The sequence below is a fragment of the Anoplolepis gracilipes genome, chromosome 1, assembly GCF_047496725.1.
Source record: "Anoplolepis gracilipes chromosome 1, ASM4749672v1, whole genome shotgun sequence".
Taxonomy (NCBI): domain Eukaryota; kingdom Metazoa; phylum Arthropoda; class Insecta; order Hymenoptera; family Formicidae; genus Anoplolepis; species Anoplolepis gracilipes.
Window position 1 is genome coordinate 8,396,509 of NC_132970.1, and position 25,421 is coordinate 8,421,929.

General features: G+C 34.6%; 2 protein-coding genes across 5 annotated transcripts in view; one reads left to right on the plus strand and one right to left on the minus strand.

The window, feature by feature from the left end:
* Positions 1–5,248, minus strand: part of Ets65a (DNA-binding protein D-ETS-3) — a 55,261-nt gene extending 50,013 nt beyond the window's left edge. For 2 of the 3 annotated variants that reach the window (XM_072905807.1, XM_072905828.1), the window contains exon 1: positions 1,932–3,042. The gene's annotated coding sequence lies outside the window, so the exon portion shown is untranslated. Of the gene's footprint in view, positions 1–1,931; positions 3,043–4,793 lie in introns of those variants that run through there. The other variant, XM_072905818.1, reaches the window with a different exon arrangement.
* LOC140673122 (protein SCAI) overlaps positions 1–24,747 on the plus strand; it is a 31,481-nt gene extending 6,734 nt beyond the window's left edge. The window contains exons 2-5 of one of the 2 annotated variants that reach the window (XM_072905789.1): positions 14,845–15,354; positions 17,648–18,498; positions 21,448–21,861; positions 22,854–24,747. In XM_072905789.1, coding sequence (XP_072761890.1) covers positions 15,161–15,354; positions 17,648–18,498; positions 21,448–21,861; positions 22,854–23,098 — 1,704 coding nt within the window. In that variant the 5' untranslated portion in view covers positions 14,845–15,160 and the 3' untranslated portion in view covers positions 23,099–24,747. The remainder of the gene's footprint in view (positions 1–14,844; positions 15,355–17,647; positions 18,499–21,447; positions 21,862–22,853) is intronic. The other variant, XM_072905797.1, reaches the window with a different exon arrangement.
* Positions 24,748–25,421: the final 674 nt, after the last annotated feature.

Consider the following 25,421-nt stretch of genomic DNA (forward strand, 5'->3'; position numbering starts at 1 on the left):
GGACCCTTGAAACATCCGGTAAAGGCAAGATCGAATTAAAATAGATGACCATATACAAAAATATGTCTCTTCTTCTTTTATTCGGTGCGATAAATCGCTTTTAAATATGACTAAATTTAAGTATTCTGTTTACAAATTTGTCTCAAAATTATTAATGTTATTATTAATGATATAAGTATATTTAATTATTTCTCCTATATAATTTCATAAATAGTTTAAATTTTCAATTTAAAATAGTTTTTAAATACAACCAATTTCGATTATTTTAAGACAGCTATCACTTCGAAACATTAATTTTTTATTATTGAATTATTAAAATATAATATACCTATATGTTTCGGAATTATATTTTCATACAAATTTTATTTTATTTCATAAAAAAGATGAAGATTCTAGTATTACTTTTTAAATCTTTTTTTATTGTATGTCTTCTAAGATATCGTGCACACATATTTTTTAATTGATCGAGCAAAATAATAGACAAAAAGTATAGGTATATAAATCTACCTTATTGGTCTTGTCAATCAAAAGCTGTACATAGAAGATAGAAAGTCTTTATTACGTTAACACTCTTATTTATATTAGGTGTGATATCTGTTGTTGAGAATTAAAGTTACGTCAAATGCAATATTAATTCATAAGAACTAAGGAATTGCTTCGCATATGTTACTTTAAACTGTCTTCTTTTTTACATGGAAACACATATATTCCATATTTTGCTTTAATTAAATATATTCTAACAAAATTTTATCTATATAAGTATGAATAAAATTGTGCTTGCATCTTTTACGTAAAAAATTGAAAATTATTATTTACAAAAAAATTTTATTTACCAAATTCTATAATAGAAAATACTGCTTTGAGTAAATTTTAATTCTTTTTATTCATTTAGATCTAATAAAACATTTATTAGATTTTTACGCACATCTTGTAATTTGAATGCAACGTTTCGTACTTTTTTGTTTCCATCTTTTTGCAATACTTTATCGAAAAGAGATATAACTATCAAAATCATTAAAAAAATATTAGATCTTATGCATATAGCAATGGAGAGTTTCACATCAGCCTATCATCTACATTTTATCGATGACGTGACCTCGAACTTATAGTCGTCAAAATTGTGAAAACGATCCACGATAGAATTTGCATGAAGTCCGTTGTGATCGTATCTCGCCACAATTCCGCAATGGAGAACGCAGAGATAAGGGACCAGCTATAATATTAAAGCTTGTCGTTTATCGCGAGTTCGCTTCCGTCTAATCTTGAAAATCTGCCACTTCCGCTATCCCTTCCCATATTACATAAATCATTATTCAAACGAAATGATGCCGCACAAAGCTGCCTGACCGATCCACGTGGAATTTATGCAAACATGTGAAACTCTTATCGTGCTACGTTAGAGAAAATATGCAGATAGAGAAATTATCATTATCACAAGTGGAACTATTTATTTCGCATAGATTTTCAACTTTTCGTATAATATACTAGGATGTCACCTATATTGACAAAAAAAATACTAACAATAAGTTATTTAAAATTTTTGTAAAATTAATTTATATACGTGTATATCATAAAAGTCCATTTAAAGTTTTCAAAATTTAACCCATTTTTACACGCATAGATATAAAATAACATACAATAATTCTTGAGCTCGTCTATTACTCATAATTCTATTACTTATAATTTAATTTGAATTACAGATTCTTTCTCTCAACATATTACTCAACATATTAAAAGTCTTCAGAATAAATTAATTAATGTGTGCTCTTGTTATAAAATTACATAAATTTTTATTAACTTTATATTAAAAATTGTTATTAATATATTATGTTATAAAAGTTTTTTTCAATAAATGATATCATAGCGGTTATTTGTAAATCCGTTTTTCTCATTACTATAACACATGTGCGATTTGATCTTTTTTTATTTACCTTCAATCACTGTAACAATTTTCACGATGAACCTGTACGTTTCACTATGATGTGCAGATTGTTCAAAAGTTACTTTTTTCTTAAAACTCTTTAATAGAATAATCCAGTAAACCATAAGATGTAGCAAAATCTTTTTTCGGTCATCTCAAGTCGTTGATTATTGCGAAACATTGGCTAATATTCGATGAAAATAGTTAAGGATAAAAGCACTCTTGTGGGTACGTCCGGATATCCAGCTCGTATTGAGGTCAATCTAACAAAACTGTCACATAGTCACGCCGTTTCGCAGCACGATGAGCGTACAGCTCCGGATTGTCTTTACGATTCTCTCTCCATCCGACAGTTTAAAATCCGAATCGAACGATCGGTCGTCAAGGATATTGTAATCCACAGACTACTCGGGTGATCGTCATTTTTACTGTATTGAGAATTTATTTCATTTACTAAATTTTATTTACTAAATACAGCGTTCACAATCGATCATTTCGGTCTTGATCTTTCTGTTATCGTAGTTTTTAATTGCTTATATGAGGGTTATCAGTAACTCTCATACATATAGTACGCAATATTTTAATAGCGGAAGTGTTTTAATTTAATATAATTATAAGTAACATACTGATACATGAATTAAAGTATGTATATACCACACACACAAATAGCGATAAAAATTGGATAAATTGAATTTTGCAAAAAAAATGTGTTACATCACTTGTATCGCTCTCTCTTTTCGACGAGATTTAATGTCACCAGAAACTTGGAATCAGCATTAATTTTGATAAAATTCAAATTTTGACACATTAAAATGTATCTTACGTCAGTTGTGCAACTTCTATTGTCGCGATTAATTCATGCTCATTGCAACGAATAAAAAATAATGTCATCCAAACAGACCGCGTGTTCATTATACAAAATAATTATTCTCTCCTCTCGACGTGCGCCGACGATTTTGTTTTTTTCACATACTCGTCTACCCAGCCATTGCACGCGGAATGTTTTCTTTTAATTCTCTTTCACTTTTCGCACACTTTGTCGGTCAGGTGTATGTCTGATACGGAGAAGGTTGGACCGCGGTATCAAGAAGAAGGTACTCCGGGCAGGTTGTCTCGCGCAACTGCGGCTGCCGCGGGCAGCAAATTGCCTGCTTCCGGGCCTCATTACATCACTCTGTTACTCTGTTAACGCTCGCCGGAAACCCCTCTGCCTACCTCGTCTAAACTCTCGTCTCTCATATATATGTATATATATATATGTGTATATATATTTATATATGTATATATCCACACACATCATTTAAAACGCATCGTCGCGGACGCGACATGGGCGATCGTACGCGAGAGATAGAAAAAACTGATCGAAATCTTTAAGAAAACGTTTCCCGACATTGTACGATGACCACATTGCGACACTTTAGTTTCAATCAAACGACAAATTAAAATTAATCTTGTAAGATTCTTGTGTCATAAGAAGAGAAGCTAAAAAGGATAAACGTAAAGTTTAGAAAAATAGAATATGAAGAATAAATCCTCATCTTTTTATATGTGATAAGTTTTAATTCTTCACGAGAAATATAGTAAATGAAAATACAATCATCCGATTTCTATCAAAGCGTATGATTTTCTGGACAAAAACATTTATAAATGTGAATAAAAAATTTGCATTCTTCTAAAAGGAAAAAAAAAAAAAAATAATGGTGAGACTACGATGCGTAACGCAAGGGGACAACATAGTAATTGGCGGACACGCGCGATAATTTCGCGTTTGTCAATGCGTGCACTCGTCGTTTAACCCGTAAAACGCGCGTAGCGAGATATGTTTTTATATCTACTCTTACATGCATAAGATTCTGTAAACGAGTTACAGGAACATGTCGCCTTCGCGCTTTGCCAAAGTGCTTTCGTTTGCACAAATTTAATTCTCAGATCTCACATGGAATTTATTTCAACTAGCACTTGTTAACTGTACAATTCATTCGTGAAATTTAAACCATTTCCAAAACTTTTTACATTTGTGCTCACGGTATCATTATTTGTACGATCCGACATTTGATTTCCTTCAATTACTTTGCAAATTCTTGGAACATTAAAGTGAATTGAAAACGAATAACTAAAGAATTCTTTACTTTAGATTAGTTTTAATTATATTTGTAAATTCCTTTTAATTTATTACCTCATATATTGTATATCTCTTTCTCATCCAAAAAAGCTAACATGAAAAATGAAAGTGTTTAATATTTTACGTCATTTATGAGAATTAATAAATTTATCTTTTTCATTATGATATCTTTATTATTTTAATTTTAACAAGCTTATGTGCGACTTAAAAAATTGAATAAGCGAATAAACGAGCATCTATGCTTCTTTTTCAATTTTTAAAAATTTTATTTCAATATTTGCAATTATCAAAATAATTAGCATTTTAGAAAGAAACTATGAATATTAATATATAAAAAAATATTAATTAATATATATATTGTTAATAAAAAACTGATTTTATATATTATTAGTTTAGAAATATTATTATACTTATTAAATAAATGAAAATAAAAAATGATTAGTGCTACGACAAATTGACTAAATAAAGAAGTTGTGGAAAAATGTACACAATTTTAAAAGAAAAACATCTGAAAAATCGCCATAAATCTGCGGTTACACAATGCAAAAAGATCGCGGCCAGTTTCGGTTATCGATATTGTTTCATCGGCGAGAGGTACCGTCGCAGAGAACGTCGATGCGACGGAAGCGCGCGGCCGACAATCTTCGGTTTCCTCTCTCGGCATTCTTTTTCGAACTTCTCGTCATGTATACGTGTAAAAAACGTTCCAAGCCGAACCGCACCGAAAAAAATGAAATATCACGGGCTTACCGTCAGTGCGGGGGCCTACGTGATGTCTTGTCCAGTACTATCAGATCCAGTTCGATCCTCCAAAAATCCTTCCTTGATAGCCTATTTCGATGTACTCGATAAATATTTGATTTTCACGATCTTCGTCTCCAAGATTTCTTCGGTTCTTCGTAGAGTCTTCCACGTTCACTTTGACTCCTCACTGCGTTGGCACCGTACGAAAGCTCGGAAAAAATCTAGAGGGATCGACACCGAGGATCGCGGGGGACGAATAAAAACGCGCGGAACGACTAGGATGGATACACGTATATTCGTACCGGATTCCTTTGCGGGGATTATCAAAAATTACCGGCGACTTGCGCTCGTTCACCGGGGTATCCTGAGAGTTTGTCAGCGCGCGTGGACCACTCGGTGGCGAACTCGGCCGTGGTACGACGGACGCACATTTGGCAGAGCGTCGTTATCAGTCGCGGTCCGACGATTGGCTGTATCGGAGCCTGCGCCGGTACGTCCTCCGCGGGGGGGAAAAAGCGAACGCACCCGAGAGGGAGACGGAGAGACGTGGCGGCGAGGGTGGCAAACGAGGGTGGAGAACGAAGAGGGTGAGGAGAACCCGGGGGAGATTGCCGCTCTCGCCCCCGGACACCACACGGCCACACGGGCTCTCCGACACGGAGCGGCTCCTTAGAGGCGGGATCATCCACCAAGCCGTATCTTCTTTCTCTCTCTCTCTCTCTCTTATTCAGTCTCCCTCCGTCTGTTCGTCTCTCTATCTTTCTCCACCCTCATCCTACTACTGTTCTCCTTCGGTCTCACCCCGCTTCTCGCGTTAGAGGCACGTAGATAGGTGGGAAGCGCGGCGGAAGGCTTCCCGCGGAGCGTCATACTAGACGGGCGCGATATCCCCTACAGTGCTTTTATTATTATTGATGCCGAGGATACCGGCATAAGCGCGATAAGCGCCGGTGGAGACAAGCGAGAATGGATTGACGCCGATCGTGTCAGAGTTGATCGTGTCGAGCGGGTTGGCAGGTAGTCCCGCGAGAACGTCTCTCCGCGGTGAGAAAGGCGGTGAAAGGTAATAATAAAGTACACGGTTCTAAACACGTACCGCGATCAGATGCCGTCAGCGATTTTCCGTCAACGACACGGATGTGCTTTCGGAATAACAGCGGCGAGTCACTTTGAGGAAAGAGATGGTGGAAACTGGAGAGATTGACGGCGATGGAAATAAATCGGTTTCTGTAATCGAACTTTAGGTCATAAATTAGTTATAATAGGAATGATACCATTGAAAAAGGTTTAACTTTATGTTATTTCTCTTCTGAATAATAATGCACACACACACACACACACACACACACACACACACACACACACACAAATTCTCTTTTTAAATTATATATTAGTGATAAACGTTATATTTTTACGCTCCTTTTTTCCGCGAATTTGATTATAATTATTATACAATTTTCAAACATAATGTGAAAAGAGAAATAAATATGCGATATTTTAGTATAACATGTGGATTAATATGTGGAAAATCAAAATAATTTCAAAATGCAATATTCTTGACATATAAAAAAGATCGACTTTCATTATACAATCTTGTAAAATTAAATAATAACTGGCGCAAAAAGGCAAGAAACAAAGGGAAGAAAGATTTATTACTCAATATGAAATTAAAAAAGAATCCAAGGATGTATCTGTGCCTAGAGAAACTCATTGTCGCTGCCGCTTGATGACACGATTGAAATATGTCCAATTTGTTTGATTAATATATCAGCGATATCGCGTGATCTCCGCGCGAGATCGGTTTGCCGTGCGAATAGCGAACCGTATCTACTTGTACTGAAAATTATCTGATCCACGCGGTGGAGTAACAACGGGGGCGCGACAGGCCGGACACGTGCCTGGTATACGATTTTCAAAGGGCAGCCCGGGCATAGGGGGGTAGCATATATTCATAGGTATCGCGATAATAATGTATCGTTATCGCCACCTTCGTTAACCAACTCGCACACCATCGGCAGTAGAGGCGGTGGCAAAATCAATGCTTTGATTTAATAGAATTCCGTTTCGTTATCCTGCGTTGCATAAAACTCACATCACACATGGATACACACACGTGTGCAAATGTCAAAAATTTCCATGCCGCGAAAAACCGATATATCATCCGTTTAACGCGATAGAAACAATGAAGTTAAATAAAGATGTTTATTAAAGAAAGAGAGAAGAGGGAGAAAGAACATGTGCTATTATGAAGATGACACTTTTAATTCCCAAACTTTAAATTGTATTGAAAATACAAGCTAAATCATCCGAAACACGACATTTAAATATAAGTACCTGTATCTATTGAATTTGCAAATACAAAAATGTGTGATTACAAATCAGAAGTTTCTAAATATTTTTGACATTTTAATATTTAATATAAATTATATAAAATAATTTACACGCCTTAAAGATTTCTTTGTTTAAGAAATTTTTGAAATTTCCGTATTCGATATATTTCACGATGATATAATACAATTAAACTTGTTTTAATATCAGTTACAGTATATAAGGAATAGAAATACAAAATACTATTAAAAAAAATTAATGATGATTCTAGAAAAGTGATTGTTGATGCAAATTACATTCATGAAATTTATTTCTTGTTTTTGATAATTGTATAATAACTGATAATACACCATCTGTTTTAAAAACAAACGATGACTAATATATTTTATGAATAATAAAAATATTATTAAAAATGATGATAAGATATGATAAATGAAGCAAGATATTGTCAGTACTTTTATTATTTAATTTACTATTTTGAATAATCATTATTTATCATTATTATTAGTTAATGTTTGATTATTTTCTCTTTATTTAAATTGCTATAAAAAAATTTATAAAAATTTAATTAAAAAATTGGATATTTTATCTATGCAATTTATTTCTGAATATGTAAATCTGAATGATGTATATGTATGAAAGCTTTTGTGAGATTGTTTAAACGATTCTATTGTACGGTATCTTAACATTTACTTCAGACACTCCTAACGATGGTCATTGCCGTTGTTCCGCTTCCTATGACTGCCATGAGTAATGTCGTATCTCTTCGTTCATGCGTAAAGTTTCCGATCGTCGGACGAGAAGCGGTGTCAATCGTGCGAGAAACATCAATGCATTGTACGATTGATCGTGATCCGCGTGATCCGAAGTGCATTGTCATGTAAAAATCCCGTCCCGCCGGTCTGATAGTTTTATTCTTCGCAAACAACAACATATCCGAATCATACACGAAATGTATTTTCAAGTAGAAAAAGTAGACAAATCTTTTTATATCGACTTATAACTACATTTTCTAATATTAAAGCTTTTTTTAAATATTAATTATTGCTTATATACTAATTATATGTATTGCTACTTACGTCAGAAAAATGTGTTTGTTAAGAACATTAAAAATATTTAATGAACATTTTTATATTTGAATAGGAAAACATCCATGAGACCAAATGTCTTAAATCAAACAATTGATTCTTGAAAATATTCTTTTTTATAAAGATATTTTAGAAAGTAATATATTTTAAATACATTTTAATTTAAATACGCAAAAGAATCATTGTTATTTTTTTTTCTTGTTATATAGCTTTTTCATAACATTTTAATTTTTTTGACGTTAGAAATTGATAGACTTAAAGCGATTTTCTTTATTAATTATTTCAAAATTAATCAGTTCTTACGAAATGTGTATTACCATACAGCATAAAATTTCATATATCTCCAGACAGTGGCGAAAAATATATTGTCCTCGGCGATGTCTTCACCAACGGTAACCGCTTATCACGCACGAGGTCCACGTGTAACCGCGAGGACGAGTCTATCGGCGTTTAGTCGGCTTTCGTGAATGTAAACTAGGCGTTTCCTGCACGTATCGTACAAAGTGCTCGATTCGCTAGTCTTTTTTCACCCAGGCCGATCGATAATGCCATTGCAAACACCCTGTATGTGCTCGGTTAATGTTAATGGCAGGGGCCGGCTCGGTCGAACGGGGTGGGTTGCCCCTTTGCTCGTGAGTTAGAGCTTCCTGAGGCTTTCCTCGCATCCACCACACTACCCCCGCTCCGTTCCGTTCAAGTCCTGCTTGGCTAATGGCAAGGGCAGGAAATATCAAAAGTCGTCTCCGCGATCGTTCTTTTTACTCTCGTTTCTTCTTTCTCTTTCTTTCCTAATGCAAGCAGCTGGATGCTTTTACACGTGACTTTTGGGAGATAGAAGATGTGGTGATTTAAAGTGGCGTATTAAATTTAAAACGAACAACTGGCGAGATAGTCATATTGTTAAAATTTATTTGATATTGCAGAGTTAAAAAATGTTTTTTTATTATATAATATTATATTTTGTATGAATTTTAAGTATATATATATATATTTATATAATTAGTAACTTGAATTTTTATTGTCACATGAAAAAAATCTTTAAATTTGATTTAAACTTTTAACGTAAGAAAACGTAAATTTGATTTAAATATAAGATACACAATAAGTTACAGGCTTTATTATAATAAAAACAAAAAAAATATACGATAAAAAGACGTATGATATAAAAATTGAAACTTTTATTTTTCATACACTAAAAAAAAAATAGGGAACATTTTCCATACGTCAAAAATTTAGCTACTTTTAAACCATTATAACTTTGCGAGAAATCATAGTAATAGATAAAAAATTAATAAAGCATTTTGAAGCTTGAAGTTTTAACTTTACCACGTTATCAAAAGTTTAAAAAATTTTTTTATCTTCTCATTTTTGTACTCTAAAAAAAACATTGTTTTTTTTCTTAACATTACATATTTTTGACATTCTGCAATTCCATAAAACAGGTTTTTTTTCGAAAAAATTTAAGTTAAGTTTCATAAATTATATTTACATATTTTTAACAGTCTACATCTAGATAAAAAAATTCAAGTTTTATAAACTACATTTTTCCTACAACACGCTTATTTTAAATTTTTCTACGGTTTTTTTATGACCGAGTTACATGACTTTAAAACTAACTTTACATTTTTTTGAAAAATAATGTTTACCAACGTTTAGCGTTATCCAGTGTATACCACGTGAAGGTTGTTGAATGAATTTTGCATTGTGTGACTTTGTGTGTGTGTGTGTGTGTCTGTGTGTATGTGTGTGTGTGGATATAAGTGTATGGGCGCTCACACATGATTACATACATTTATACGCGTTTACACGCACTCATGTGCTATCACACGTTTATATTATATACGCTTACTCGCGTTCAATTGTATTATACACACGCTCCTATACATACACGCGCATACACAATTTGTCTGACACCCTCCACGTGCACACTGAGTGACACTAATACTAATGATAAATGTTATTTTTTAAGAAATATAAATTTAGTTTTAAAGTCAAATAACTCAGTCAAAAAAAATTTAAGAAAAATTTAAAAAAAAGTGTTTTGTAAGAAAAACGTTGTTTGTGAAACTTGATTTGAATTTTTTGAGAGAATTTTTCTATCTAGCTGCAAAAATATGTAATTTAAAAAGAAACATTCGTGTTTTCTTTTTAAGCACAGAACAAGGAAGATAAAAAAAAATTTAACTATTGATAGTGTTTAAAGTTGAAGCTTCAGGCTTTAAAATGTTCTTTTAATTTTTTATCTATAATGATTTTTCGCCGAGTTATAACGGTTTGAAAACCAATTTTTGGTGTATGGAAAGTGTTCTTTATTTATTTTTTAATAGTGTATAATTAATGTTTCTAAAATGTATATGTATATGCATAGAAAGACAGAGAGAGAGAAAGAGAAAGAGAGAATCTCTGTAAAAAGAAAAATTATGATAATAAATTAAAAATAAAATATATTGCATAAATGTAATATTCAGGAAAAAAATAGAAATTTTTATTTTATAGAATTTGTATCCTCAAGTTTAGAGTCACAATTACTAATAAATTATTAATTTTTCATTAAAAGTAAAATTACTAAAGTGTAAGAAATATCTAATGTATTTACAATGATTATTTATGTTCTTCGTACTATAAAAAAAGCACTGAACATGTACAATAGAGAACAAAACGGAAAGCAATGACGCTTTACAGTAAGTCTTCGTAAACTTGAAGAGATCGTAAGAGAACTAATCTGCTTATCGTGCAAAACGCGATCGTCGAAATGATAAAATGAAAAAAAAATGAATCTGACTCGAAAGAGCAAATGTAATCACTGTTTGTCACGAACAGCGACGCATTCAACAGGTTAAAGCAACACATTAAAAAGAATGCGAATTTATTCGCATGCTTAAAAATCTCTTTCGTCTCGTGTTCGTGAATTCGGTCACGATATTTCACCAGGATGAACAGTGCCAGATACTAGCGTATAAAATAGTAACAGGCATTTATCTTCTTCTCGCATATTCTGAAAATAAATTGTTAGAAATACTATTAATTTATTACAATGGTTTTTTACGTATTTCTTTTCTTTTCTTGAAGATATACAGTTTATTAAAATTTTTTAGACTTAAGGAAGATTTGATTTGATTAAAAGTTATATTTTGATACTTATAGCATTTATATATATAACGGATCTTTAATTTGTATGTAATCATAAATTTTAATTCAACTTGCAAAAATTTAAGAAAAATAAAAAAAGTGTTTTGTAGGAAAAACGTAGTTCGTGACACTTGACTTGAATTTTTCGAGAGAATTTTTTCTATCTAGCTGCAAAGTGTCAAAAATATGTAATTAAAAAAAACATTTGTTTTTTCTTTTTAACCACAGAACAAGGAAGATAAAAAAATTTTTTTTAACTGGTGGTAGCGTTAATTTATATTGCAAATTGATTGCAGATTATTTTCAGTTTTTACAAAAGATTTGACAAAGAATTGATGAAAAATAAATAGGTAACACGATAAATTTAAAACTTTGATAAAAAATTAGAATAAAAGACGCATGAGTTATATCAGTTGACCGCTTGTTCTCACGAATGTTTTCAAATCGAAGTAATTAAAACAGCTGTTTGTATCTTTTATATAAAAGCTGTCCAATTAGAAGCGATGCGTAGAAGATGGATCGCCGCCGTAAAAAGACGCGTACAATCACGGCACGCTTCGTACGTAACGCACGTGAATTTGACCCGCCGATATCGTTTGATTTAATTTGTTGCAATTAGGGCAAGGGCCGCTCGGGTGCGCACGTCGATGCGGGATCGAGGTGCGAGAGATGAGGGAGAAAGAGGGAGAGAGAAAGAACCAGCAGTCTCCACCCGGCTTACCGCGCCCTTGCTATTAATATCAGTTAACGACCCGATATGATCACTCGTCTATACCCAGACAAGCTGTACAACCGGCTGCCAGCGATAGTCGTTTGAGCCGAGTCATGACTCGAATCACGTCGACGTGCAGATCGTAGATTCGACCGTGATTCGAGTCCATCGATCGCAAGCTGACTCACCGGGATACGCGGCTTCACCTGGATTGATAATTTCATGAATCCTTGATACACGATTATCGGTAACCTTGTCGCGGCTTAAATGACTAACTCGGCTGACTCGTCTCAGAATCAGGGGAAAGGATGTCTGCCAACGTCAAATGTAATGTCAGGCATTATGTCAAAAAAAAAAAAATAATATGGAATAAAAAAATGATTAGAAATGATATCCGAAAAGATACAGACACACACAATTAAGAAAATAAATATATTTTTAATCTCTTTGTACAAACTGTCTCCCGTGTTTTAGATATTTTTTAGACTTTAGTTTTCTGCTTTACAATCGCAATATTTTTTAGATATATTTTTTTTTAATAGTTTGTTCGCAATACAGTTGCAAGTAAACGTCATTGTGCCACAGTGCCGTTATGGCAGTGGCATACTGATAGAAATAGACGATACGGAGCGGGTTCTATCTAGCAGACTTCCGGCCAGCATCGAAACAAGCCGGCCGCGCGCGGATTACCATAAGCATTTATATATATGCGCCATAGCGCATTATACTTGCATACCCGACGGCCAAAGGTGCCCGTTGTCGACGACGGTAGCGCCTCATATTAGGTGCGGGCACCATGTAGGGAAGAGAGGGAGGGGGGGGGGAAGAAAGGGGGATGCGTGTAGGTGCCCATCAGGGGCCTGGCTACTTACTTACGTGTACCAGCCGGCCTCACGAGCCGCCGGCACGCGAGCCTGATTGACTTGTAGATGAGGCGACACAGTCGATATACTCCGAACTCTATACCGTCCGGCCTCTGGAAACGGCTCCCCGATCGCCACCGCCACCCCTACCGTAGTCCGTTAGCAAGGACCCCCATAGTCGGCCCATGGTTGCGTCATGTTCCCTCGCCTCCGACACTTTTCTCTTGTCCATCGTTTTCTCGCTCTATTTGGTTCTCTCTCTTGCCGTTCTATCTCTTTCTCTCCTTCTCTCGTTTTTTTTATCCACTCTCTTCGCCCTCTTTCCCAGCCACCGACCGTTATCTAGTTAATTAATCTCCGCCGAGACGGCGGTAGTCGACTAGCGGGGCGGTAAAACTCCCACCGTCGCTGCTGCCGTAACGAGCCGCAACGACGAAAGTGTTGAGCAGCCGCAACCACCCCCTGGTCTCCATTCGTCGGCGTGGCGTTACCCTCTTTTCGCCTGGAAATTTTAATTACGATGAAAGAAAAACCGACAGGCCTCGTTAGAGCTTGGACAAGTAGAAAGTTAGCAAGATATTTTGAGAGAGTTCGAAAATTTGCACTTGTATGAAAGATATCCATATAGATACTTTGATAAAGTATATATATACATATAAATTGATCTGGGATTTTGATAAGCTTAATTGGTGGAGATATTAAGACGGATTGTAAGTAAATTGAATCAAACATATATAGATGTCTCCGTTTGTTTCTAGGTTACATAATAAATTTTGAGATTCACATAATTAACATTATAAAATAGATTATAAAATAGATGATAAAATAGATTATAAAATTCTTTCACATTTATATGATATTTGAAATTTTGTTTTAGTTTTGCATTTAATTTTTATTTTTTATTTTAAATTTTTATTTTTAAAAAATGCTTGCAAATTTATCATATAAAGCGCCTGCAATTTAAAATTAATATGACAAATTTAAGATATTTTGTTTTGAAACAAAAATTATTTACGCAATTATTACATTACTATCTCTATGAATATTTATAAGAATATTAAGTTATCACATTTACAATTTTCACACTCTTTAGCTTTGTGGCATTCTCTTCGCATTTGCACTTCGAATTATATTCCTTCTGTTGGTTACGCCTGTTGCTATGTATATTAAGTGTCGCATCAAAAACATATATTAGTAAAGTTGTGACTGAATAAGGGTAAAAAATCAGACCGACTGAGTGAAAACCAACCCCAAACAGTTACCCACGGTATTCCTTACCATAAGGAAGAAATTTATTGATCTTTAATAATGTTCGAGCCACCAATTGGATAGTTAGAAATTTACATGAATTTTATCTACAAATAGCATCTACAGGTAATTAAATTTCTAACAGCTATTTATAAATTTTGCAAGCTATATTTGAGTCGTGTTTAAAGCATTTGAACAAGACTATTACGAATGTATACAAGAACAAATACTGTAAAATATATAAATATTTTTCAATTAAAAATTAATTAAATATATTCAATGGAGTATATTATTTTTTATTCAAGTAATAGATTTTCCATGTTTTAATTAATGATATAACACTATAAAAATATAACATAAAACTAATACGATAAAAATATATATTTTATGAATTATTTTACAAAATGTGAATACATTGAAATGTATTAAAAGCAACAAACATAGCAATAAACAAAAGCAATACAATTTGAAGTAAATAAAAAAGATTTATCGTATATAATGAGGCAAGAAATGGTTTAATTTAAAAATCATTGTATCGAAACTGAAGAAGATCCGCATATTTGTTGAGTAATCTTAATGTAATCGGATAATTGCAATACATCAGCTGCGATGATTTCAAAGGATACATTGGCTAATAATTGATCCACTTTGGATCAATTTTATCCTCAAGAACGAAATTATTGATTTAGGGAAATATTCCAAAGTCTCGCCGGTATCTGCACAGATGTCCCCGGATGTCGTCATTGCGGTTGTAATCGTCGTTGCTTCCGCCCCCGTCGACGCTAAACGTCACGATGGCAGTGGTGGCGGCTCGCACACTGCGCCCCCTGATGCGGGGTGGGAAAGAGTATTGATTGGTCCGTCTCCGTGGTCGTCGCCGTCGTCGTGGGCGCCGTGCAAAAGGGTGGCGGAATCGCCAGGCGCCATCACGCGGGCCCGCCGCGACCGCGTCGTTGAGAAGGACGTCCAGCCAGCGTCCGGCCGCGGTCCCGACTCGCCGAAAAGATGGTCATGATGGCTGGCATGGACGACCACGAGCGCAAAGTCGTCCTCGAATTCTGCCACCTGCTCGAGAAGAGTAAGCAGCTGTTCAACGGGCTGCGCGACCTGCCGCAATACGGACACAAGCAGTGGCAAGGTTACTTCGGGCGGACCTTTGACGTCTACACAAAGCTCTGGAAGTTTCAGCAACAGCACAGGTAAGTGATAAAGATAGAGAGAGAAAGAGAAAGTGTGCGTGCGTATGTATGTGTTTTGTGTGTGTGTGTGTGTGTGTGTGTGTGTGTATGTGTGTGTGTATGAAGTGTGTGTGTATGCGTGTGTGTGTGTGTGCGCGCGCGCGCGTGTGTATGTGTGTGTGCGTGCGTGCGTATATAAGAAAGGGAGGGAAAAAGAGAGATAACTTTGTAACATGATTTCCCTGATTTCATCTTGAACACACCTGGTAGCGATTTTCCTCGTAGACTGGCTTTATTAAAAGAAAGATGGGGTTTCCAAAAGATTTATTAATGAAAGCTTATCGATGCGACAAACGACTACCAAGCATCCGCAGCGAAGAATCGCATAGATTCGATTTCGTAAATTCGTTTAAGTGTGTGTGATTTAGCGATTTCCGTTGATTTCTCTGAGACCTCCATGTTTGTCCGTGATTTCTTTCGATCGAGCAGAAACAAGTAGTAAACGTTCAGTTTGATAGTAGTAACGCTTGACAGAGTGCATGCCGCAAAATTATGTCCATCGTAGAAAATATCGAATTGTTTTTCTTCACGTTTTAATATAAAGTAGGATTTTTTTTCTAACATGCGAATGCAATATGGTATCATATTTGACGGATGTCGCTGATCTGACATACTGATGATGAAATAAATGTCTGTATGGCGAAACCCACGTGACCGAATCCTCGTGCGTTGCGCTTTAGATTTTATATCTATTTGTCAGTCAGTCTCACGAGTTCAATCTAAAATGATGACAGGTCTTTTGTTTCAATTCCTCTAGATTAATTAATAATTTGAACACAAGAAATTAATTCTCTTGAAATATACTGATGGAAAAATATATCAGTTATTTTTATCATCTTTTTCTCCTTTCCTCTCTTGTTGTGTTATTATTAACTACATTGTACATTATGCATCATTTATACGTCATCATACATGACAATTTAAAGTATTATATTCAGTGATCATACTCATTCATCATATCTACTCTTCTCTTCTACTTATGTGTATACATACTTGTACACATATTTTATCATAAACTTATATTATAAGATATAACTTCTTTTTATCCATAGGCAGACATGATGAATCACTATAATATGTAATATGTTATAGAATTTTTATGCAATAAACTAACAATAAAGTGTAGATATGTACAGAAAGTCTTATATGTATATGTTCTCTGTATTCTTTATTGAAAATTCTTCAACTCTTTAGACATCAATATTTTTAATATTAGAAAAGTTTCAATTTCTAATTTTATATATCACTAGATTAAATTATCTGGCCCGGACTTCTTATATTTCATCAGCATTTATAGAAAATCGAACAATAACATTGAAATTAAATCATAGTAATATTTAGAAATTCATTTAGTGTATTATTTTGTTTTTTTTTTATACTAAGTACATACATGTATTACTGCAATATGGCTAATTTATTATTCTAATGTTTTGTGAAAAGAGTATAAACTTTTTTAAATTATCACAAAATGTAAAAAAAAGATGAAATCAGAACAGGCTAAAGGATCTAAATTTTATGACAGTTTATATTTTTCGCAAGATTCTAGAAAGTAACTATGCAAAATTTAATCCAGATCGGTCAGAGTTTAGGAGTTTATAGGAAACACACATATATAGACAGATATTTTATTTTATACATATATTTTATTAACTTTATGTATTATATATTACTGAAATGTTTATTTTATCATTGTACGTGCTAAAAGAGACTGTATTTTGATTTTTACGACAATCGGTTTTTTTGTCATAAAGTGTTCTAAGGTTGTACAAGTTTATATAATTCTGAATATCGTATATTATAAATTATGTTTAATCTATTTTTGTTTTTATGGAAAAATGTTGAAAGTATAAATGAGAATTTTTTTCAGAATATTTTATATTTATATTTAACGTTTTCTTTTTAGAAATATATTTTGCTTTTAAAATTATCACTTCTAACAACTAACTTGTTATAGAAATATTTTATTGTGAATTTTTGCAAATGAAAATACACATTTTCTTCAGAAATGACATATTTTTGAAATTTTAAAATTATTTAAAAATTATTCAATCAGTATTATGATATGAGTGATAAAATTTATTAGTAAAAATTAATTTTTTAGTTAAAGAGAGAGAGAGAGAGAGAGAGAGAGAGAGAGAGAGAGAGAGAGAGAGAGAGAGAGAGAGAGAGAGAGAAATTCAATGATTGAAAGATTAAGCGTGCGTATGTGAGCACACGTGCTGCGTGTGATGTGTAAAATCTCGCTTGTTTCCAGAACGATACTGGACACAAAGTATGGCCTCAAGAGGTGGCAGATTGGCGAGATTGCCAGCAAGATCGGCCAGCTCTATTACCACTACTACCTACGTACCAGCGAGACGAGCTACCTGCACGAGGCCTATTCGTTTTACGCGGCGATACGCGGTCGCGCCTATTACAGTCGCGCAGCTAAGGAGGACAGGAGCGACCTGATGGTGAAGAAGCTTAGGTACTACGCTCGCTTCATCGTCGTGTGTCTCCTGCTGAATCGTATGAAACTCGTGCGGGAGCTCGTGCAGGAGCTCGATGCTCAGATAGCCGATTACACCAGCACGTACGAGCCGGACGATCAGCTCGAATGGAATCTCGTTCTCGACGAGATCAAGGCCTTCGTCAAGGCCGAGTCCGCAGTCGGTGTCCTGCACTCGGACTCGAACCCGATCGTGCTGACTCACAGGCTTGGTCCGCAGACCTGTCCACCTGTCGAACGATCGCCACCCATGTGCCTATCTCTCCAAGAGATCCTAATCGTCGGCAATTGCGCCGATCAGGTGAAGTTCAGTGAGTTGTCGATGGACATGTTTAGAATGCTGCAGACACTCGAGCGGGAACCCAGGGACGACCCGAATCACCTGCACGACGCCTCGCCTGCCGGTCGGATGCCCTTCAGACCTGGGCCTTATCCCGGACCGGAGAACGGCGCGCCGAGACGCGACAATCCGCACAAGTACCTGCTGTACAAGCCGACCTATAGCCAGGTACAAGTGTTCCTCGCGAGTGGCTTCAAAGAGCTACCGGCCAATGGCGCGTTACTGCTGTACCTGTCGGCGGACGGCTGTTTCTCCACCGTCAAGCACCCCGAAGAAAGTGAGTGTTTACTCGAGTATTTTCTCTCATGTAAATGTCTTTACCGTTTGTTTTATCGCTGTTGTCCTAAGTTTATAGGAGCGTAACCTTTATTTTAAATAGAATATTCATTTTAAATAGAATGATTGTTCAAAATAGAGCTTGAATAGAATAGAATGTGTCTTTTCCGCAAATTGTGCGAATTTATTTCGCTTTAATTGAAATACTAGTTTCGAGTTATATTAATGAAAAATCATCACTATAAAAAAGTTTTTTATTTGAAAAAATATATACTTAAATGGGATTAAAATGCTTCGTACGCAGATAAATGTTTAAATAACTTTTATTCGATTTGCTATTAGTGAAGGTGACCTATTATCCATGGATTAATTTATAATACATTATAAATATCACGTAGGAAAATGATATTTTTATAGGAAATAAATAAGTGATAGAATATAATGCTAATCTCTGTCGAAGAAAATTAAATGAAATTGAACTAAATAGAAATCGTTACATTGAGCCAGCGATGTTTTTACATTTCATATGAAATTATTCACGGCATTACTTTATTGTTATTTTTGTTTCAAAAGAATATATTTAATAAAAATGCAATGTTAGATTTTCTGAAGTTTCCAGGTCATCGTTTGATATTTTTATGTAAGGAAGAAAAAGCAAAGCTTTCACAATATAGATATCTAATGCTTTAATGCGTAAAGAGAATTTTGATTTAAAAAAACGTTAGAAGTTATTTACTGTGTCTAAAGTATGTAATAATCAAAAATGAACAAATAAATAGAGATAGTATTAGCACGGAATCAATTTTGGTTCTTCAAAAGTGCAAAAATTATTTTTTCGATTTTCGTACATTGACATCTATTATAGAAATCTCTAATTGACAAATCTGTAATTAACAGTTGCCAATTAATTAATAAGTCGTTTTTATCGTACTTTAATATCACACGAAAATCGTTTGGATCGTTAATTGCGTTGCGTGTCATCAATCCTTGTATCACATAATATCGAGCCCCATTTTATGCTCTACAATCTCGTGTAAACCACCAAGTCCGTTCCAAGTCCGCTCGAGTCCGATCACGCCAGCACAAACGATGGTCATCCAAAAGTGACCACTGATACAGAACAGCCCGTTGTACAGTCATGTAGAGTTAAAGCGAATCACCCGCTCAGTGAAGCCGAAGGCGTACGCGTGTCGGTCTTTTCGGTCAGTTTCCCCGATCGGTAATCCGGTACTTTGGCCACCGATACCATCATGGAAGTGGCTAGTTTCCCCTGAAGTTCCTTCAATTGGAACAATCATAATTATAATAATAAAAAGACAATGATAATTTTCGCAATAATTTCGTAATTGTACGTAACCACGTGCTTTGTACACGTGTACGCAGTCTCTCTCTTTCTCCCCCTCCTCTCTTTCTCTCTTTCTCTCTTTCTCTCTCAGAATGTCTCTTTGTATCAAACGAACCGTATAGGATGCCCTAGATTGACTGTAAAATATTTCGGAGGCAAACTCTTTGATAAACTCGATTGACAACACTCGATTTTTCTTATACAAATTTTTAAACAAATTTTTTTATTGAATTTATTACTACCATCGCTTTATTAAGGAAATAAAAAAATCTTTATGACGTGATTTAATTAGTGTAATATAACTGTCTTATTCTGATCGCAATTTCGCGCGAGATTTATATTTTATTTATTAACTGACAATGGTGCTAATTATAATAAAATATTCTTCGCGATCTTGAGTGGATGCATTTATTTGCTTATATTATAATCTTCCTGTTTATAAATATTTAAAGCGATTTTTGGAAACAATGCATGCTAAGCGCACGTGATGTGCATAACTTTTTTATATATTTTATTATGACAACTTTTTATAAATGTTTAAAATGGCTTATGAAAAATACACATAAATATTTACAAGTTTCTTAAATATATTAATATTATTGACGATTTGATATTGATAAACCTCAAATCTCGAGAGAAATTTTTGCTCTTCTAAAAAATTTATATGCTATTTTTTCAATTATTGTGTCTAAGTTAATTATTCTATTTTATAAAATATTTGCACGTTATCTATGTCAATAAAAATAAAAACAGAATTACTTAGGAGCCATTTATCCGCATGTCATGTGTAATTTTAGTTGATTGCAATTTAGACTAGGATTACATATTGCTTAGATCAAGGTTACATATCAGTTGCTAGTTGCAACCAAGGTCTTTAAAGGAAAATGGAGTAGCGTCCTAGTATCAAGGTTATTTCGTAATAAAGATTCATACCATGACGAATCTAGCATTGCAATCAATATCAATGTATTAGAAAGACGAGTCTATCGATTACAATAATTGGTAACATAAATAATATAGAATGAATTCCTCGACTATTGCTTATTAATATAAATGCTTCGAAAAACACATATAAAAATTTTAAAATGTTTATTTATTGTTAGACTTAGAATTAAAATATTTGTCGCAGTGAATGATGGCAACATTGGGGAAAAAGACAAAGAAATAATTATTTAAGAGCATTTTTTAATATAAAATATTAATAACGATATATAATTAATTTTGTGCATTTGTCATTCGTGTAACAAAACTTTAGATTGTTAATAAAAAATTAAGTAATATGTATACAAAATACATGTAAATAGAAAGTAAACACAATCTTGTCTAATTTAATTAAATTTGTATTCTTTTCGGAATTTTTAATCATTAATTATCAATGATATTTAAATATGGAGCATTTAAAAATTCTGAAAAAAGACGACTGAAACATTTGCTGATGGAAGATCAATTAGAATGTATCTCGTTCTTAAAGTTGGATGCAAATTTGATATTTCGAAAATAAACACGGACAGAATTTCGAGATTTCCTCAAAGTTGCCTGACATCCATTTGACGGCTCGGCGAACGCAGAATTGCACGATGTTGATAAAATCTTGCGATCGTACAGTGGGGTACGACCTGGGCGGCGTGTCCACGTGCAGCAAGAGGGATCCCGAGCATGGGAAGAGGCCGGCCGGCGGCAAGGAGCCGCATTGCCTGTACCCGGGTGATCTTTATCCGTTCACCAGGAAACCGCTCTTCGTCGTCGTCGACTCGGACAACAGCTTCGTGTTCCAGCAGATACCGCGCTACTTTGGCCAGCCTCTGATGGTGCTGATGTCGCCGCAGGATGTGCCACCGATCCTGCGTGACTTGCGACACGGTGGCAGCCTGTTCACCCTCTTTCTTCACGCCCCCCTCGCCGCCTTCTGCCTTATATGCAACGTCGGGAGTCTGCCCGTGCAACATTGGGAGCGCTGCCAGCGTTACATCGAGCGATTCCTTAACGAGGCCAGTCAGCTCGTAACGCGTTCCCGATGCGGTAAGGATATTCGACACAATCGTTGTTTTGAAATTTTGATCAAACGAAAATGGTTGAGGAGCGAGCTCGATGGCAGAAAACGATGAATTTTGCGAGATCCTGAATTCTCTTTAGATCAGTTTCTTCTGTATAATGCTGATTGTTTAAAAATTGATATTATTTAATAAGAAGAGAGATTTTAATTAAAGATGTGCATTTGTACTCGAACTTCATATAGAAGCAATTAACGCTTAACAATTTATTAGACATTCTATGACTATCGAATTTGAATATTAAAATATTTTCTAAAGTTTTATTTTCTAAAATTTCAGTGTTGAAAACCATTTATAATATGTTCTACAATTTTAGATCAAACTCATCGGTGTAAAAATATTGAATTACTAAATATATAGTAAATATAATAATAGATATAATATAAATATAATACTAGATGCATATAGTTATCGGCAAAAATTTATTTAGTTTGATCAGTATGTTGCGTGGTGTTAATACTTATAACGTGATATTAAGAAAAATTAAGATTTTATCGTCAAAACGAGGGCGCATTCTCGTTAGTGTAACAACAGCCGGTCTCACCAAATGCGACTTACGATCGCGTTACAACAATAAACACGTTTGGCCTAGATCCAAGCAAATTTATTGGCGAACTCGAGTTCTCGATTTCTGCGTATCTCTTTAACTTCTGAGGGACAACCATTGTTTTCCCCGAGATGAAACGATCCCAAAGCATACGAACAATCGTATGCTTTGTTCAAAACAGTAGCGAAATATTTTCCGATTGAACAAATCCTCGGATGAACTCAATCATCGAAAATTAAAGAGTTTCGGCAAATCAATTTTGAAGACATCGCTTTATCTGATGGCAAGATTTTTTTTTCGTAATTTGACATTTCTACATTATTAAAAAAAAATAATAATAGGCATCCTCCATCAGATCGCAAACCTTTCGATATTATCTGTGATGATTTCATCTATGATCTCGCAATTTGCAGAAACCAGCGTGCTGCAGTTCTTTGGCGATGACTTTCTGCGGCTGCTGCTGGTGCGCTACGTGTTTTGCGACGTAGTGCTAAATCTGCATCGCTCGTTCAGAGGTCGTCAACAGAGGCCGCGTTGTCATCCGCCTCTGCCGGACGCGGAAGTCCTCGAGCATCCCACTCTCCATCATCTGGTACTCGATCTGGCTGCCTGTCTAGACGCACGTGACCATTTTCCGGACAGTAACGAGCTCGCCTGACCCCGGCATCTTCCCTGCCCGGCCTCCGACACTCTGTTACCATCTCACAACCACGATTACGATTACGACTACTGTAATTACAATTGCAACAATAAAATCGTTACACTGAGACCTCATTAAACCGCGTCTTCGCAGTAATCGCGAGATAGCGGCCACATGTGTATGTGTGACTCGATCCCGGGATTCTCTCAAAAGGAGACGAAGAATGATCCCGAGGTGTCTAATACGGCACACGAATGGTAGTATTGCGATATATGTTATACGATATGCGGCACTGAAGCACGATATCGCTCTACTGAGATTTAACGTGATTTACAGACGACGGGACTTGTTTACACCGTCCGATTATACCGTTCGCGCTGCGTTACGACATCGAGAATCCTTAAATACATGATCGGCGATCGAACGAGTGTACTACTATACGCACCGACGCTTCGGACTGATAATGTAAAAATAAAAACTACTGCTTTTGATTTTCTTCGAGAAAGTTACATGCTCGATGAAAAAATGCGAATTCGAATGCTTGAACTGTAACATAGATATATATATATACATATACATATATATATATATATATATATATATATATATATATATATATGGAGTGGCAATATAATTTTCGTACGAATAACACAATCCCCGATATTTGCATTCTTTCTGTCTCGTAAAACACGCACCGTAAAAGCGCTCTCTATCTTCGCGCTATAACTTTGCGCGACTCAAGATAGGGATTCCTGCATCATCGTGGTTGCTTACGATCGGCCGAGCCGTCATCACCACGCGCGCAACGTCTCTTCTCTCCTCCGCTTGTTTATTTATAAGCAAAAAGTAGAGCGCGGTCTGCAAGTTTGACGTTAACCGCACGGATGATGACTCGCACGGAACGAGCGAGTCGGAAGATTATCGAAGAAAATGTTTCGCGTTCACTTGTACATGTGATCATCCCTCCTGGACGACAACTACAATATCGGACCTTAGCGGCCGAACGAACGTCGAGCGAATGTCGTTATAGAATTTCTAGCATAATATACACACACATACACACACACACACATACACATCACACACACACATCTCACATATACACTTACATATACATACATAGTATTATATATTTATACACATGCTGTACATTCTATATATTTTATAAAGTATTGCAAAGAATGGAGAGTTTCAGATCTACCGGACCATCTTTCAGTCAGTAGAATATCGTTGTATTTCGAACGAAATCTTTCTTTGCGAAAACTTCATCACGTAGCACCGTCCGCCTTTCAATTTTGTAGATTAAATATCTTGGCAGTTAAATTAAAGGTTTATTGAAGTAAATCTTACTTAAAATTAGTTAAAAGACAACATTCGTTATTTACACGAAATTTGATTTACCAACTCTTGATTATCTTCTGATTTCTAATTGTTACCTCAGTTCTAATTGTTTGTTTTAGAAATTATTGGAAGTCTACATTTAATTTTTTAGTCTAATGTTGATGACTAAAAACGATGTAGAGTACGTCCGAAACATCCTGTATATATGCCACAAATGCGAAAAAAGATATAATGTTATATATTTACATATTTATATGCAAATGTTTCGTACAATAATGTACGTAACCGAGAATTTATAGATATAATTTTGCATTCAAAAATAAAAATCGGAAATGTAGAATAAAATAAATATAATAAAACTGTTTTTTATGTAAGATTTTATTTACAAAACATATAGTGATCTCAAGAATAGAAGAGGTAATAGTAGATTTTGCGTTTTTCTTTTTTAAGTTTGAGTGATCAATCTTAATTTATTTTTGTATTTAAATTATCTTCTCGAATTTACCATTTATAACAGAATATTCAATATATGTATATATATATATAGGATGTATCAGAATTATCGTTGTTTCCGTTCTCATTTCTTGAATTCAATTTAATCAGAATTATTATTGTTTCTATTTTCAAATTCAATTATTAGAAAATAATGTATCGTCGGTAAATTTATTTGTTTATATTATACCGCGATTTATTTATTTATAAATGTAACATATATATATATATATATATATATATATATATATACACATATATATGTATGTATGTATGTATGTATATATACATACATATACATAACTGAAGACATTATATAAAGATGTGGGGCTTTATATGCAGTCAATATTTTATAAAAAAAAAAGAACGAACTCTTGATCGATTTTTAAGACATGAAAGATTTGCCGGTAATCTTGAGACATTTATATATACATTGAATTACGAATATGTATAATTACGGAATGCAGATTTTGAGAAGAATGCACAGTGTAGCTGCACAACTCTTTTC